Source organism: Sander vitreus, chromosome 6, assembly GCF_031162955.1.
Source record: "Sander vitreus isolate 19-12246 chromosome 6, sanVit1, whole genome shotgun sequence".
Taxonomy (NCBI): domain Eukaryota; kingdom Metazoa; phylum Chordata; class Actinopteri; order Perciformes; family Percidae; genus Sander; species Sander vitreus.
Window position 1 is genome coordinate 28,544,485 of NC_135860.1, and position 18,547 is coordinate 28,563,031.

Consider the following 18,547-nt stretch of genomic DNA (forward strand, 5'->3'; position numbering starts at 1 on the left):
AACTGGTTATTGCCTCTAAACACAAATTAGAGGAATGACCATAGGGCTTTATTTTTTTTTTTCCCAAATGAAGTTCAGTTGCTGAGCTTGCACATGGAACTCTCTTTGTTCCGACCGCTCTCATTGCAGTCTGACTGTGGTCGGCCTCGCGGTGCTTTGCTGCACTCTAGTGCCTTTCTTAGTTATTACATCACCTATGACCACCATGTGTTAGTAACAGGCCAACATAATGTAGGTTGAACAAGACTCTGGCCTTTTTCAACTTGCCATCTTTGTATCTTCTTTCTCATTGTCATTCCAGCCGAACCATCTTTCCCTTTTTTTTCACTTAGAATCAGTGGTGGAAAGTAACGAAGTACATTTACTCCAGTATTGTACTAAAGCTGTCAGATGAATGTAGTGGAGTAAAAAGTACAATATTTCTCTCTGAAATGTAGCGGAGTAGAAGTAGAAAGTGACATGAAAAGAAAATACTCAAGTAAAGTACAAGTACCTCAACATTTGGACTGAAGTACAGTACTTGAGTAAATGTACTTAGTTACATTCCACATCTGATCTCAGCCATGCTAGTCTATATTCACGACGTTCCACTTCCGGGATTGCTCCGGTACCAATCTGAGTTTTCTGTTACACGACTAAAACTACTTTTGAACGTACACACGTTCCACCAAAACAAGTTCCTTCCCTAGGCTATTTTGCAGAGGCACCGTTGCTCCGCTCAGAGCTTAGCACCGCCCAAGACGATTGTGATTGGTTTAAAGAAATGCCAATAAACCAGAGGACGTTTTTCTCCCATCCCGGAATGCTGTGTGGACTAGCCAGACCTTCCTCCGCAGAGCTGTTGAGGTAGGTCTGGCAATGCGAGGCAACAGCCGTGCCAAGAGCCATCTAAAGAGCATCCCAGCGACCCCACAACACAGCTCCAGTCAGTGTGTGCATGTGTACTCACCCAGGCTGATCCCGGAGCAGCTGCTCTGCTGCGGTTTGCTGCAGATCAGAGACAATCTGGAAACGATTACGCTGTTTGCTGTGATGGATCAGGTGGGAGGCATGTCCGCTGCTCTGGCTTTTGTCATCGTAAAGCCAGGCTGTGTGCGTGAGAACCAGCGGTGGAAGAAGTACTCAGATCCTTTACCGCAGTAAAAGTACTAATACCACATTGTAAAAATACTCTGTTACTAGTAAAAGTCCTGCATTGAAAATGTTAAGTGAAAGTCTGTAAGTATCATCAGGAAAATGTAGTTAAAGTATTAAAAGTAAAGAACTCTCCTCCCATTGTAGAAAGTGTGAAGGATCCAAACAGTAAGTGTTTAATGGTCTAATCATTTCAGCTGGACTTGTAGGCCGTTATATTGTTGGCTAGTTTACTTTAGAATAAAACATTGTATTTTATGAACTACATGTGTTTTGTGTGCAGAAATCTTAATGTGTAAAGTAACTAGTAACTAAAGCTGTAACAGATGAATGTAGTGGAGTAAAAAGTACAATATTTCTCTCTGAAATGTAGAGGAATAGAAGTAGAAAGTGGCATTTACTCATGTAAAGTACAAGTACCTCAACATTTTGTACTTGAGTACAGTCCTGGAGTAAATGTACTTAGTTACATTCCATCCCTGGTGAGAACTCAGCCAGCCTGGAATTTTTGGCGCCCCCCAAAGAGGTTTTACCTAGCCCCAGAGGGCCAAAATAAAAAGAAGGGAGAATAAAAATGCACATTTAAATCCTCTCTCAATGTGTTTAGGAGCAATTTACTAAACTCTAACCAGTTTTGTTAATTGGGGGTTTAATGTACTCAAGTATAAGATACATTTTTGTTCATCAAATTGTCAGAAATAACAGGAAAATGCATAGATTTTTGTCAAATAAGGTAACACAGACATGCCTTTACTGTAAGTGGACTGATCGTGCTTCCTGTGGTGTGTAGCACCCCCAAAAGACCCATTCTAAGCCAGGACAAATATTTCTTAAAGGCAAAATATGGGTCAAACTATTCTGAATTAAGTATTGTGGTGCTGCAGAAACGTCCCGGCCTACAAATCCAATTGGATATGTAGCCAGTCATGGTGCAGAGTGTCGCTCTCTTTCTCATGCTCCTACTAGCACAACCATACTAGGGAACAACATCTACTGTATATGATGCTGAATGAGGGTCTGGCTAGTCCACACAGCATTCAGGGATGGGAGGAAAACCTGCTCTGGTTTATTGGCATTTCTTAAAATCTTTAAAAATCTTTCTTAAATCACAATCGCCATGGGCGGTGCTAAGCCCCGCACAGAGTCGCTGCAAAAATAGTCGTGCAACAGAAAACTCAGATTGGACAGATAGTCTAGCTAGCTGTCTGGATTCACCCTGCAGAGATCTGAGGAGCAGTTAACCATAGTCCTCATAAATCCACCAGAGTTTAGAACGCCAACACAGAAAGAGGAAGGAAACAGAAAAGACATGCATCCGGTGGAATTTCCTGCAGCACGGGAGTAATCCCGGAAGTAGAACTCGAAGGATATAGACTAGAGAACCTCTGATTGACATTATTGACTCGCAAGAGCACTATACTACGAGTTTATCATTTGTTCAATGACATTTGCAGTGTTTTGTGAGTACTCACATGATGCATTAAGGATTTTGTGTTTTATATTTGATAAAAAACAAAAAAAGGTATTACAAGTGCTCGAGTTTTCTTCAATATGTTAGTCGTTGGTATTTAAATTGATACAAATAATAATACAATAAGTGAATGTGATTGATTAATGCAGAGTCTCTCTTTCCTTTGTTTGTGATCCTTCTAATCATTTAATAAATGTGTCCACTAAACGGAGGACAACCTGTCCCCACTCCTAACTCGTAAAATACTGACGCTTGGTCAGTGTCTCTCAGCGTCAGATACCGACGCAAAAATCTCCCTCTAGTGTCTGTATGGAACGCACCGGGCAGAGCAGCAGCTCCACCGCGGCGCTGTAAGATGACGTAGTATTAAGAGAGACACCGGTAGAGAGTAGTATGAAGGACAGAAAATCCTCATAAGGAGGTTGGTTGGGGGGGGTGGATGGGTCAAACAACACAGGACTTTCCCTCAGGAGACCGGGGTTCATGTGCTGTTCTTGTCCCGCGTGTCACTGAAACGTACATTTTCTAACCCCACCCACCATCTTTCCCTAAACCTAACTGTCCCGTTCTTGTGCTGCACGTCAATTAAACGTACGTCCTGACCCAGAGCGTCAAAAAGTGACGCTAAGAGTCCCGACCAAACATGTCTAAATATGACGCCTAAGGAGACTTTTTGCGTCGGTATCTGACGCTAAAGGAGACTTTTTGCGTCGATAACAAACTCCAAAGATACCTGACCAAGGGTCGCTTTTTGACGCGATTGGAGGGAGAATGTGTTGGTGAAGATGGTTGACTTGGTTTTGATTATTTGAAAACTGCTGGAGTTAGCAGTATTGTTTGGTGTTATTTCACTTGTTCTCATCTCCATCCTCGGTGTGTTTTCCAGGTCCTCGGCACCCCATCTGAGGACACCTGGCCTGGTGTTAACTCTTTGCCGCACTTCAAACCAGGTGAGAGACCTTTCACGTCACACAGCACGGCAGTGTTCTACACAGTGACTACAGTCATGCTGTAAACCCTCACTAACGTCTTTTACCCTCACTAAACTGAATCATACTTACTGTAACCCGAGGCCAAAGAAATAATAAAGAGCCCATTTTAGGGCGCCCGGATAGCTCAGTTGGTAGAATGGGAGCCCATAATTAGAGGTTTACTCCCCGACGCAGCGGGCCCGGTTCGACTCCGACCTGCGGCTCTTTGCTGCGTGTCATTCTCCCTCTCTCACCCCTTTCATTTCTTCAGCTGTCCTGTTAATAACGGCCTAAAAATGCCCCAAAAATTATCTTTAAAAAAAAGCCCATTTTATAATAGTTAAGCATGGGGGATACTCACACTCACATTTTTGTATGATAAAGTATTAGCATGGAGCCTGTACGTAATGTATGCTAAATGATTAGCATGGGCCCTACTGTCACTATTTGTTCTGTATGATAATGTATGCTGATAACATGGAGTACTTTAATAACTCTATCATACACAAACATGAATCCTATTAGGATTCCATGAAGCTTTATAAACTGTGCCATGAGATGGATTTCTCCCTGTATAAATGTATAACTGTGAATTTCAGTGATTTTCAGGAGCCAAAACCCTGCAGCACTTCAGTCTACACAGTTGCTAAATGACAGCAGCGGTCCATGCTAACACTTTAGCATACACAATGCTTATTAACACCAGGCCTCATACTAGTCTCGCATTGCCAGATCTATCTCCACAGCTCTGCGGAGGAAGGTCTGGCCCTTCCACACAGCATTCCCAGGATAGAAGAATTAACGATCAGGGGTTGTTCACGTATCTTTAAACCAATCACAATCGTCTTGGGCAGCGCTAAGCTCCGGACGCAGCGACGGTGACTCGGCAAAATATTCTCTGGAAGGAACTTGTTTTGGTGGAACATTTGAACCCGGCAAAAGAAAACGCCACATACAATATTAAGTATAAGTAACATGAGCTATTTGAATTAGCTGATACATGGTTAAACCTCATTAGCTCTTACCAGTGTATCTCCGTGTGTACTTCGTCCACAGCAATCCCACCAATCAGTCCCAAAACGTCCCAGTTAGAGAGGAAATGCCCTAAACATATTCTTTGTAAATCTTTACAATCATTCCCCTGAAGAAACAAGCAGGCCTGCCTTGTTGCACCATCTACATTCTATTCAGAACTTGACATTTTCCGCCGGTAACGTTGATGTTGCTCTATGCGACCGGAGTTTAAAAGTTAACTCAAAGAAAGCGGAATGTGAGGGACATCTGGTGGAAATTTCCGGCGGCGCCGGAACTATCCCGTAAATGAACCGTCGTTATATATACAGCATATGATATATAGACTCGCCTCATACTAACATTGTAGCCTACAGTACACAGTGTTGAATGACAGCTGGGTCCCATGCTAACACTTTAGCAGACACGGTTTTTGAGTGTTTGCTAACACGTTAATATTGCGCATCAGAGCCAATTACCTACCAGGGACACAATTGTTTATACACTCAGTACTCAAAACCTGACCATCAAAGTTCAGTTCAATCCAAACCTCACTGTACTCCATTAACCTAGCGGGGGCGGGGGTTGGGGTGGGGGTGGCAGCGGCCGCAGCTCTGCCAGGGCAGCCATGCCCTCTGGGAGCTCATTATTGCTTTTTAGAAGGAGCATGAATAGAGGGATTGCAGATTAGTGTCAGCTGATGGAGGGGAGTGGAGGACAGGGGAAGACGGACATAAAGGGGGTTAGAGGGATAGAGCGGGGCAGCGAGGCATCACACCATGTGATACAGCCTCCTCTCTCCTGTGGCCAATTAGGGAGTGACTGGGGTGACGCACACACACACACACACACACACACACACACACACACACACACACACACACACACACACACACACACACACACACACACCCCACATATACTGTACATATACACACACCACACATACAAACACACACGCCACAAATACATACACACACAGACACACACACACACACATACACACGCACACACACATACACATGTAACCTTTCATCCTGTGGCCATGGCAACGGTTGGTTCTTGTTTGCCTCTCACACATTATCTTGAACAGCTGTGCAGCTGTCTGAGCCACACACATATATATACCTAAACACACACACACACATGGGCAGCTTTGCCTGCTTCTAGCATCCAAGCGTCTGTTCACATGACATCTGCAGGCTGATGTTGTTATGTCTGTACTTTTTTAACACACACCGGAAGACTGAGATGCTTCCCAGAGATGGTCTGGTAAAACTTGGTGGTCGTAAAGCGCGATAAAGCCTCGGAATGAAGCGCAATCCGATTTATCATTGACACAGGCAAATTGTGAAGGATTATAATCAGAGCTCGTCTTTCTCATGGGGTTTAAATCGGTATAGTTCCATGATGTGATGGATGAAAACATGATCACCACATGTAACGGAATCATGATCGGCTATGCATGAAGATTCACTTCCAACGGTTTGAATGACCAACTTCGAACTACATTCCAAGCTCAAAAACCTAAAGAAAACTCCGAGGCACTCTCTCACATGTCTATTCCATTACAATAAAAGCATTTAAAGTGCCCATATTATGCTCATTTTCAGGTTCATAATTGTATTTTAAGGTTGTACCAGAATAGGTTTACATGGTTTAATTTTCAAAAAACACCATATTTTTGTTGTACTGCACAGCTCTCTCTCACTGCTGCAGATCCTCTTTTCACCTGGTCTCTGTTTTAGCTACAGAGTGAGACCTCTTTTCTTCTTCTTCTTCTGTACTATCTTTGATTGCACTCGCACATGTGCAGTAGCTCAGATGTAGATCATGTCAGCTAGCTAGCTCCATAGACAGTAAAAGAAAGGCCGTTTCTCCACCTTCGGTCAGTTACAAGGCAGGATTAGCTGGGAGACTTCTAAATGAGGGCGCACATGTAAGTAGTTCTTTTGTAGATTATGGTGAACTTGTGTGTGTTGTAGCAGTGCTTTGCTATTGAGAACGAGGTAGCATGCTAACGCTACGAGCTAACGGTTGCGGTTAGCCAGCTCGTTTCGGCTTGTGACATCACAAGCCGTGCCGATTTTGAACAGCTCAGCCAGAGTCTGAAGGCAGGACACATTCAGAAACCGTATCTCACTCAGAACAGCATGGATGGGTTTTTTTCAAAGTTGGTATGCGTGTGGAAGCACCAGAGACACAAAAGAACACCCCAAATCCTAGAAAAAGTGTTTTTTTCATAATATGGGCACTTTAAGTAGTTTAAAAAGAGAGTGCCTTGAAGTTTTCTTTTGGTTTTTGTACCCAAGGACACCCCAAACTGAAGTCAGTTCAAGTCCAGGAAACACTTCCCCAAAACAATTGAATAGATTCAAAGCGCCTCTGAAGGTTGCATCATTTCGTTCAGAGCTTTTAAGAGTGATTTAAAATGTGCCTCACACTCTGATGGATAATTATTATTCAAGGAGTGATTTTTCTTTGAACCTTCTTTTGCATCGACGTCTAATGGAGCTGACTATTCTGTGGGCACAGAAAAAGAAAAAATGTTGACAGATGGACGTTCCTGTCAAAGTGAATATTTTTTTCTGATTTCTTTATTTTTATTTCGAGCAAACAATAACAATAAAATCAAATATTAGAAAAAAACAAACAAAATAAGTGCGCAGCAACGCACCAAAAGCAAAAACAATATCTGTAACGTGTTACAAATAATTAGTTCAATCTGTCCGAGAAGGGGCGGGGAGAAGCTTGTCATTTTTCCCACCCCCTCATTCAACTTTAAATAGTTCCTGTACTGTATATATTATATTCTTTGTATATGTATGTATTATATATTTTATATTATATATTCATAGCAAGATAACAAATATACATGAAACATTATATCATTTGAAACCCCTACCAAACATTTATTTACATATTGCACCAAACAACCCATTTCCCCAATCACCCACCCCAGTACAGTCGGTATAATAACCCACCATCACAATCATCTCTCTTCATCCTCATATCCTTTTAATAGTTTTTTAAATACAACTATTTCAACTCTATTATGTCTGTACAATGATTTAGCACCTGGTCCAAACCATTCCAGCTCACCCCACAGATCGTGATGCACATACGTTTTTAGAGTTCTTATTTTGAGCTTCTTAAACGTTAGTTCTCCTCTCAGATTATACCCATGCTGCCTTTCCATGAACATTTTAGTAAATTTCCCAGAACTTAATTATGTCTTGCTTTGAACCTGAATATTAATCTGTGGAATTCACTGGATGGATATTCTTCTCTGTAACACTTTCTAATATACCGGTATCCATCATTAATAAATGCTATATTGATGGATTCATTTAACTTAAGTCAAAAGCTATTTTACTGTTAACAATTACATTTTTCAATTCAATTTCATTTATAGTATCAAATCATAACAAGAGTTATCTCAAGACACTTTACAGATCTAGACCACACTCTATAATTGACAAAAACCCAACAATTCCAGTAATTCCCCCAAGAGGAAGTATTCAGTGCGACAGTGGCGAGGAAAAGCTCCTTTTTAGGCACAAACCTCGGGTGGTGAGGAAAACTTCCTTTTTTTTCTTTTTCTTTTTCTTTTTTTTCTAGTTGAAGAGCCATGTTTTTTAGGAGTTTGCTCACACTAATACATGTAAAAAATATAGCATTCATTCAGTGAGAAAGTGAAAATATCAAACAAGAATAGACGTATTAGGTATAAATACATTTTATGTTCTTTATTTGAAAGTCTGGCCCCCGGAGTGTCTGCTTAGAACAGTTCTGGTCCTTGGAAAAATGTAGTAGATGACCCCTGCTCTATACTGTATGGGTTGGCCTTGTGTATGGGTTCATGTAAAAGTATGGTATTAATCTTGTAACCATCCATCTTGTTGAATCCCAGTCTTTGCAATATTCCAATATGCTTATACTTATAATAAGAGCATAGATTAGTGCGGTGGCTGCAGTGTGCAGCAGGTGGCAGTGTTGCATCACCGTCCTCTGCACACAGTGACTGCATCACTCCTCTGCTTATGATTCAACACATTTTCACTATTACTTTTCATCCCAAACCTTGCAGTCCAGTCTGTATTTCAGACGGTGTGGCTTGACCTCATAGTTGAAGCGCCACTTCTTTTTTTTCCACATTTCTGTGGCTTTTGAAAAGGTTCCACAGACACTTCCTGGTTTCCAGTCATGAGTGGCTTTAGCTCTCCGCCTCTACTCTACAGTCGTACTGATATATTAGATCAGGCTTACGCTGCTGTCCGAGCGACACACATTTGATCCGTCAATTGAATCTTTATCGTCCCTATTTTGCTGAAGCAGCAAATTGAGTTTCCCTAAATGATCATTCAAGGTTGTGTTTTTGTAACCGAAACAAATGATGGAGCACCATCCAGCCGGGTGAACTTCATCGGACTTGCATGTAATATACAGCATTAAAGCAAATGATCTTTATCCATGTGAATTAAAAGGTAAAAAAACAGGAAACGACCATCACTCATGCAGTCGTCTCTCAACAGGGGGGATCTCCACTTTTGGACACATCAAACACTTCATTTTCTATGGTGCAAGTGTCTTTATTTATGTAAGGGAAATTATAATAGGTTGTTGAGGGGGGGGTTACACTGGCCAGTTTTGACTATTGGAGAGGTTGTAACCCCGCCATCCCTCCTGTAAATTATGCATATGCTAACATACAAACAGCCATCCACTCAAACCATTCATATGGTCTACGTAAGTGCCTTAAATACAGTAAAATATAGATAGAGAGATATATATATATATATATAGAGATAGATAGAGAGAGAGAGAGAGAGAGAGAGAGATATATATATATATATATAGAGATAGATATGATATATATGATGATATATATATATATAGATAGATATGAGATATATATATAGATATATATATCTATATATATATAGATAGATAGAGATATATATAGATAGATAGATAGATATATATATATAGAGAGAGAGAGAGAGAGAGAGAGAGAGAGAGAGAGAGAGAGAGAGAGAGAGAGATAGATAGATAGATAGATTAGATAGATAGATAGATAGATAGATTCTGGGGGAAAGAATCAATTTTAAAAATGGTCACCAAAAAAAATGTTTAATACAGTATATCTGTCTTGTCCAATCCTATATCCTGCATGTAACTGTTAGGAGCCATGCTTATCATCTCTTTAAATGCCTCTTCCTCTCACCTCCACACCTTCCCTCTGTTTGTTCTGGGCCACTGAGGCTGGCAGCCTTCACCTCTGGCAGCCGGGACGCTGTGGCCAGTTCAGACCGGCCCTGGCACTGGACTGGCTGACTGGACCCACTGTGGGCTAGCTGGCGGACTGATAGCTGAAACTGAAAGGCAGTTGGGTGGTTGACTGGAAGGATTAGACTGGCAGTGTGGGAGGTGGACTACCTCGCTGGGTGGCCGGCTAGCTTGTGTGCTAGCCGGTCAACTGGCAGCCCAGCCTGACTGTGTGTCCACATGGCGGTTTTGGCAGAGATTAGGAGAACAGGGCAGAGCCTCACACACTCGCAGCATCCCAAACATAGCAGTGAAGAGACTGTCTCACATTATAACTCAGTCTCAAAATTACAACAATTTCTTGCGGTCTGGCTTTGGAGCAGACGTACATAGTTCATAGAGTATTACTCAAGAGAATTTCTGAAGTGATAGGAGCCACTCCTTAAGCTGGGAAAGTCATTTACCAAGCAACACTAATTGCAGTAAAATTCAAGCTATTTTAACTGGTTTGTTCCATAGTCATACTTACAGGAAGTGTGGTTGACACAGCCAAGTATAGACCTTTTGTAAATAGGAAAAGCACATGTGCAATTAATTACTTTAATTATGGCTACATTTCTTTAAGGTGATCCGGCACGCTTCATGGCCTTCTCAGACACCGAACAACACATTGTTCATGTTATTAGTTCCACCTGAGCTTTTCCTGCCACGACTTCCTGCTTGTAGAAACTACACCTTTTTATTCCCATCCAGTTTTGCCTCAGTTATTTTGTGCGACTAAGATCGACTCTACTATTTAGGTTAAAGTAAGGTTGAAGTTTTGAACAGGATGTATCGGTTTTAACAAAAAACGCCTCTGTGGTGAGTTCACGCCATGATCTTTAAACACACTGGTTGTCAAATGAAGAGTGGTTCCAAAATCCAAATAATTCAGAGAAGCTCAAATTGTGTCATACGAATTATCGTAAATACCCATACAGACAAGTAGAGGCCAGTCACCAATTGAGACATTGTAAATTCAGTGTACTGTACGTTTCCACAGCACTTGTTCCATCAGTACAACAGCTTTGTGTCGTACTAACCACAGAGTTTCACCTTTTAGCAAAAATCCTGTTTTCATTCACCAGTTAAAGGGTAACTACCGTTTTTTTCAACCTGGACCCTATTTCCTTATGTTTTTGTGTCTAATTGACTGATGGGAACAACAATCTTAACAATCTAAACATAATAACATCCGCGAAATTGCATTTGGGGGGGATTGGTGGAATTGCTAGGTCTTTGTAAATATAGAGTGTGGTGTGAATGCAAACCCAACCAAATGAAAAATGCAACAGTATTGAAACTGTTTTATTGACAGTGAATTAACAGTGATTAGGTGAAATGAGCAACAGAATGTACTGGATGAATGATAACAGTGTTAAAAACTATTTGAGAGTTTACAGTTATAACAGGCATTCATGTTTACAATTAACCAATACAACATTTCATTATAATGGGATTAAGCTTGACCTGCCACTGCATTTAGGAGCTTAGTTTGAAAGGGTTTTAGAACAGTTCAGCATGTGTGTAACTTTAATGTGATGTCAAGTCTCAGTTGAATGACTATATTGTTGGTTTGTTGTCTTCTCATTACAGACCGCTTCACAGTGTACAGCGCTAAGAAACTCAGACAAGCGTGGAATAAGTAAGTGTGTGTGTGTGTGTGTGTGTGTGTGTGTGTGTGTGTGTGTGTGTGTGTGTGTTTCCCTGCCATGATAAGGGTTTAGGTGAAGCACCCAAGCTGTTTTGGGCCCCACCTAAGCCGAATTTATGTAAAATTAATGTGAGCATCAACACAAACTAACTAAAAGACTTTTCTCAGATCGAATAACCCCAGTGGACTTCTTTAGCAAGTTTTTTTTATTTGAGCTTTTTGAGTGTTATTTATTGATAATGTGCTCTAGCTTTTCCAACATTTTAGACACCGATATGGTGATAAAAATGCTCCAAAATGATATGAAATTGCATTTTTTTTTTTATCATTGAAAAGTATCACATTGTATGTAGTAATGACCTCTGAACAACCCAGCCAAACACATGCACCTAAGTCCTCTACAAACCGAAGGAAAACACTGAGTAAGTAAGTATAGTGTTATGTCATAGGGTGTTGTAGCTGACATGCTATTGTCCCTGTTCCTGTCTTTAGAGCCAAACTCTTATGGGTAGAGAACACACTGTTAGTGCAGCTCACACACTCTTTACACACTCCTCTTCCTCTACCTTACACCCTTCCTGTAGCATACTGCATGTGTGTGTAAGTCTGCTCTGGGACATCAGACGCATATGGCAGGAAAAGGTCACGGAGGCACAGTCGGGGCTCCTCCCAGATGTGTGCCACTGTTTGCCCCAGGCATACATCTGGAGGTGAGAACACGGAGGGCAAAAGGGGAGCTGGTCTCTTTTCCTCAGGGGAATTTTGTAAAGCAGCACCAGGCAAGCTATTTATGTAAAACTCCAGCTGTCTAATCAACTGGAATCACAAAGTGTAGCTGCTTCAGCGAGGATCCATCCCCGCAATCATCACACGGGACTCCTAATACCTGTGTTCTTCCTGTGATTTATAATAATTACATAGGCCATCTGTGTCCATAATCCTATCCGTGCCTGTAATCTCTAAAGTAAGAATTACACCGCAAATTACACATCATATCGCGCCAAAAAACTCCATCCCTGTATGAATACGAATGTAATGCGGGGTTGCGTTTTCCATTGCTGAGATCTTGGAACATAGTGACATGGCTAAACATAGGTTTACAGGCTGGAAACGAGCCGGCTGTCTAGCCAGTCGAAGATATTTTTAGCGACGTAGCCATGTTGTGATAGTTTAGCAATTACTAATTATTATCATAACTGATGGGCCGGAGCTATGAACAGAGTTGTTGTAAAGTGAAGCACCCTCTCCTGCTCTCTGTGCATTGTTTAAAGTGTTTCTTTGCGCGGAGACTACCTGTTATTTTTCATTAAACACATTCATAAAGGAATAGGCAACAGTATGTGCACAACACTGGATGAGATCATAAAGAAATACCTATTTTAAGGCCCTCGTCATGTCAGTTGATTTTCTAATTTAGAGGTTAATATTTTTGAAGAAACTTTTTTCGTGATGTTAAATTCAACCAACTGGCACGCAGAAAGACTGCAGCTTTTCAGGAACCTGGAGTTATGGAAACATGTAAATTGTTCATTTTTTATATTTTATAAATAGTACTGACTAGCCTGGCAGTACAGACTAATTCACAAATGCGTTTGGGTAGTGATGGCCAAATGAAGCTTAAAATAGAAGAAAATAATGAAGAAAATAAAGAAAATGCTTCACAAAGCTTCATTTGGCCATCACTACGTTTGGGACCCCTTCAGTTCATTTTCGGGGGCGTTATCTACGGTGCGGTCAAAATACCTCTGCCTGCAATTAAATAGACCGGGGGGGGTTGATCATCATTGGTCATCAACAAAACAGAACATGCACGAATTAAATCCCCCTTCCAATACCACCATGGATATAGTGCCATGCCAAAACACGTATTTATCAACTTCAATATTGAATGGAAAATAATCTCAAAATGAAATAGCACAATGTGGTGTCAACATAAAACACAGAGCTTTCAAGCCAGAGAGCGGAGTTCACTTTGGGGTGAAAACAAAATACTTTCACCCAGGAAACGCTCGTTCATTTTAACCACTATCTTTTTCCTGAACTTAAAGCTCCATTGTGTAATTTTTTGAGTTGATTCTTAGCAAAAAGCCCTTTGTTCTTTCACAAATATGTGCTCATTCACGTGTAATTACTTCCACCAACTAATCAAAGTATTCTCATACGCGTAGAATCTGCATTTCAGAATCATTCAGAATACATATGAGCGAGTCACTCGAATGGCGGCAGCCATGTTGCGCCTCCATCTTTAAAATACATTAGCCAAAGAGGGACATACCTCCGCATTTCGCGCTTTTACACCTAGTGGCACAGCCAAGGAAGTTAAAAAGAGAATTAAAACGACAACGCAACAGGCAAAGTTAATATTGGAGTGGCTTTTCCAAGATGGAAAGAGATCATAAGGAGCAAGGATTTTAAAAGGGACGCGACGTTGCCTGCTTTCTTCTCGACAGGTAATTCTGCCTGTGTGTGTAAATTCAAAGTTTTATAGTTGCTACTTGCTTGGCTAACTATAGCACGGTTGTGCGTAACGCTAGAACGACGTCTAGGATACGTTTCCTCGCATCAATGATGATAAGGATTGTCTACCTTGTAACATAAACGTAATCATATGTGTCGTGATTTCCCTGGCAGACAACTCACGTAATGGAGTTGTAACACAGACTAGCTACAGCTAAAACAGCTGTGTGTATACAATGGAGCTAATTTCGGTTTCACTGACATTGTTCATACTGCTCAGAGAAATATATTAAAAACACAAACCTCCGTTGCTTCTCTTCTACGCTGTAAACATGTAACACTATAATCTCGTACAATATACATAATAACGATAGTACTGATACTTTACTAACATTAGCTTGCATATGTTTGGGAACCTGATAGCTGATGTTAGCAATGAAATGGTACCAAAATAACGTAAAACTATTATTACACTGGAAGGAACTCTCACGGACGAAGTCGTTTTTCTTGGAATAATACGGCCACCGTAAGAGTTATAACACGCTCGGAATGGGAGGGGCTAGAAAGTAATATTCAGTTGGTTGTTTTATACAATTTTACCGCTAGATGGGAGAAATTCTTACACAATGTAGCTTTAACTAGTCATTTTGGTGCCTAAACTTCATCGTCAAGTCATCGCCGCATGACGCTCACTTTTTCTGGCTAAACTCCACTACCACGGCCCCTGATAGGACCGTCATCTGACGGTGCCTGTAGACGACTCACAGTCACCTGTTGGCGGCTAAACAACTGCTGCTGGTAGCCGGGGTCCTGGAGCTCTGTAGCGGCTAAATACAACCAGCAACTGCTGCTCGGATTTTATCCTTCTATGGCACTATAGACTGTTCACGTTACAGCGTTTTACTTAGTTTAAAATACTATACTATACTACTATAATATACGATCTATTGGTGAAGTAGCATTGATCACTTTGAGGGTGGGTACATTTTGTCCCCACCAGGGATACAAATAATTCAGCAGAAGCAGGGATATGTAGACCAGAAAGGGGGTAATCCCACACATCCCCCCCGGAAAATTGCACCCTGGTTGCGCACTATAGCTTTAAACACTTGTTTATCAGCTTTCTATAACCCATTTCTGTCGACTGTATACAGAATGTGACCACTCTGGTAGCTGCATGCTAAGGCCTGTTTGCCCTCACAACACCCTCATCATCAAATGAGTCAGACACGGGGGAAAAGCTCTGCATACGATGTCTTTAGACAAAAGACACAAAGACTTTGTTCCGAAGCAGCTCCCGTTTTGCTGCTTTGCTCAAACACGGAGACTGGTCGGCCACCTTTCTGCTGTGTTGTGGGGACAACGTGTCCTGTCCAAGGGCCTCGCTGTAGTCTTCTGATAGAAGCATGGAAGTGCTTTCGCCACGCACCACTGCAGAAGGAATGCGTCTCTCTGCTGTGGATGTGCCATCACCTGGAGCCGCCCAATAGTTTTAGGAGATACGATCGATCGCACTGCAGATGTGCACTTATTCACTCGGCCTAGCTGACAGCTGTAGCACAAAGGAATGTGCACCTAGCATACATTAACACTTTTCAAAGGCCAACATGTTCGTATCCAGGTGATTTCACACCTACGCACATCAACCTGCAGAGAAAATACAAGGCAGAGAAAATATGAAATCTGGGGGTTTCATTTGAGTTATTGGAGGATTTATTTTACCCCAATAGTGGCAAAGGTTTACTGGTGATTTATATGTAGATATTAGAGATGCACCGATTACAACTTTCTAGGCCGATTTCCGATTTTCTTTGTTTCTTTTTCTTTTGACCAGCCGATACCGATTTTTGCCGATTGCGATTTCATTTTTTCTAACCACTTTACAGCACACACAAATATCTTTTCTTTAATAGAAAATGTTACATTTTGCATAGAACATTTTTTAAATAGATAATTGATCACTATAAAATACAACTATATAAATGACTCCTGGTGTGGGAAATTCACACACATCTAAAGTGCAATGTTATGGAAGAACCATTTCCTTCTTTTCACATCCAATATCCAACTAATCAAATGTGATATATTTAGCAAACTAAACTTCTGTATGTATGAAAACAGGGGAAACAGGTAATGGCAATACAATAATAGCCTATATAAATAACAAATAAAAATAAAATAAATATAGCCTTAATGCAGTATAAAGATATTCCTCAAAACACACACACAGGCCTGTTTGAACGTCAACAGTAACGTTACCTGAAAACAGCGTGTAGTTCCTTTTTTAGCAAGTTTGCTTTATGTGTCATTGTGCATAAATATGAACACTACCGTTGCTGTCAACAGGCTTATCTGCTAACATTAGCCACCGACGGTTACCTCGGAACAATCCAGCAAATAGACGGTACCCTAGAGTGCCGTTACCTGAAACGGATGATTTAACGTCACCGCTCATTTTACACACAGTTTAGCAACAAAACCAAACTCTTTAAAGATTACTACGTTTTTTAATGTTGGTTTTAAGCGGTATGAACCGGTTTCAATGTTTTTTTTTTTACTTTCTTTCGACTTTTTTTTTCACTTTTTTGTTTACATTTTTGACACTTTTTGGAAAAAGAATTAGACACTTTTATCTGCTTTTTTTTCTCGACGCTTTTAACCTTTTTTTAAAATGTTTTTTATACTTTTAGATGAGTTCGCTTTCAATGCGCTTTTTTGACGCTTTGATGTGTTTTTTAAATTATTTTTTTTTCGAGAGGAGAAACTATTTGTATAAGGGCCAGTAAAAAATGTACTTTGGGCAAGTAGAATTTTTTTCACTTGTCGAACCGGACAATTGAAAGAAAACCTTATAACGTTTGACCCTGAATAATTATATCTATATCGTGGTTTATTTTATATTTATATTACCATAAGCCCGAGACTTTTGCAGGTTTAACGTCACAGCTTGACATACAGTAAAAGGCAAGTCCATTATGGTCGCAGTTAGCTCAGACATATCTGTAACAACAGCAGCTCAGAGAGGACTGGACTGTACGCGTTTTTAATAAACTAAAATGTTTAAATTTTTTTTTAAATGACTCTAGAATGGAGCGTTGGTGGGTTTTACAGTATGGATAGAGGCCACATTTGCACTGCTATGTTTTGTTGTTGTATAAGCGGAGTTTTGAGCCAAAAGCAATCTTCGTGCACGCAAGTGTTTTTATTTCCAGTAGAAGTAATCTATCTAATCTAATCTAAAGAACTAATCTCTGTTTAACCTAACACGCCTTATCAACATTCTGGTATACTGGGCATAAACAGGATGCAGCATAGTCTCGCATTGCCAGACCTTCCTCCAAAGCGGCACGGAGGAAGGTCTGTCTAGTCCAGTGTCAGCATTGGCCTTTAAAACCAGTGGTGGAATGTAACTAAGTACATTTACTCCAGTAGTGCACTTCAGTCCAAATGTCAGAATCAGAAAGGGTTTTATTGCCAAGTACGTTTTTTAACACATACAAGGAATTTGTTTTGGTGTTGTTGGTGCACGTCACACATTCTTTAGATGGAATATTAAACAATATAAGTATAGATACAAACAATATAAGTATATTTACACAGTATGTATTAAGTTAAAAATAAAGAATAAATAAAGATATAAATAAAAAATAAAGAGCAAAGAGCATTACAGCAGAGAGAGAACAGTGGCATGAAGGTGGAGAGTCAGGGTGGTTTCCGGGCCTTGTTAATAAGGCTAGTGGCGGAGGGGAAAAAGCTGTTCATGTGACGTGAGGTTTTGGCCTCCTGCCAGAGGGGAGTGTCTCAAAGAGTTTGTGTCCGGGGTGGGAGGGGTCGGCCACAATCTTTCCAGCACGCTTCAGAGTCCTGGTGGCGTCCTGGAGCGGCAGCAGATTGCAGCCAATCACCTTCTCTGCTGACCGAATGACACGCTGCAGTCTGCCCTTGTCCTTGGCAGTGCTAGCAGCGTACCAGATGGTGATGGAGGATGTGAGGATGGACTCAATGATGGCTGTGTAGAAGTGCACCATCATTGTCTTTGGCAGGTTGAATTTCTTCAGCTGCCGCAGGAAGTACATCCTCTGTTGTGCTTTCTTCACGAGGGAGCTGATGTTCAGCTCCCACTTGAGGTCCTGGGAGATGATAGTTCCCAGGAAGCGGAAAGACTCCACAGTGTCAATTGTGGAGCCACAGAGGGTGATGGGGGCAGGTGGGGCTGGGTTCTTCCTGAAGTCCACAACCATCTCCACTGTCTTTAGAGCGTTGAGCTCTAGATTGTTTTGCTTGCACCAGGTCACCAGGTGGTCAGCCTCCCACCTGTAGATGGACTCGTCACCATCAGAGATGAGTCCGATGAGGGAGGTGTCGTCCGCAAACTTCAGAAGCTTGAAAGACTGGTGACTGGAGGTGCAGCTGTTGGTGTACAGGGAGAAGAGCAAGGGGGAAAGAACACAGCCCTGAGGGGATCCGGTGCTGATGGTCTGTGAGTCGGAGACGTGTTTCCCCAGCTTCACATGCTGCTTCCTGTCAGACAGGAAGTCAGTG

At 41.3% G+C, this 18,547-nt stretch overlaps 1 protein-coding gene across 2 annotated transcripts in view; it reads left to right on the forward strand.

Annotated features, from left to right (window-relative positions):
* The window catches only part of cdk14 (cyclin dependent kinase 14), a 247,150-nt gene that overhangs the window by 158,901 nt on the left and 69,702 nt on the right, over window positions 1–18,547 (forward strand). For both annotated transcript variants that reach the window (XM_078253608.1, XM_078253609.1), the window contains 2 exons: window positions 3,492–3,555; window positions 11,491–11,539. In XM_078253608.1, coding sequence (XP_078109734.1) covers window positions 3,492–3,555; window positions 11,491–11,539 — 113 coding nt within the window. The remainder of the gene's footprint in view (window positions 1–3,491; window positions 3,556–11,490; window positions 11,540–18,547) is intronic.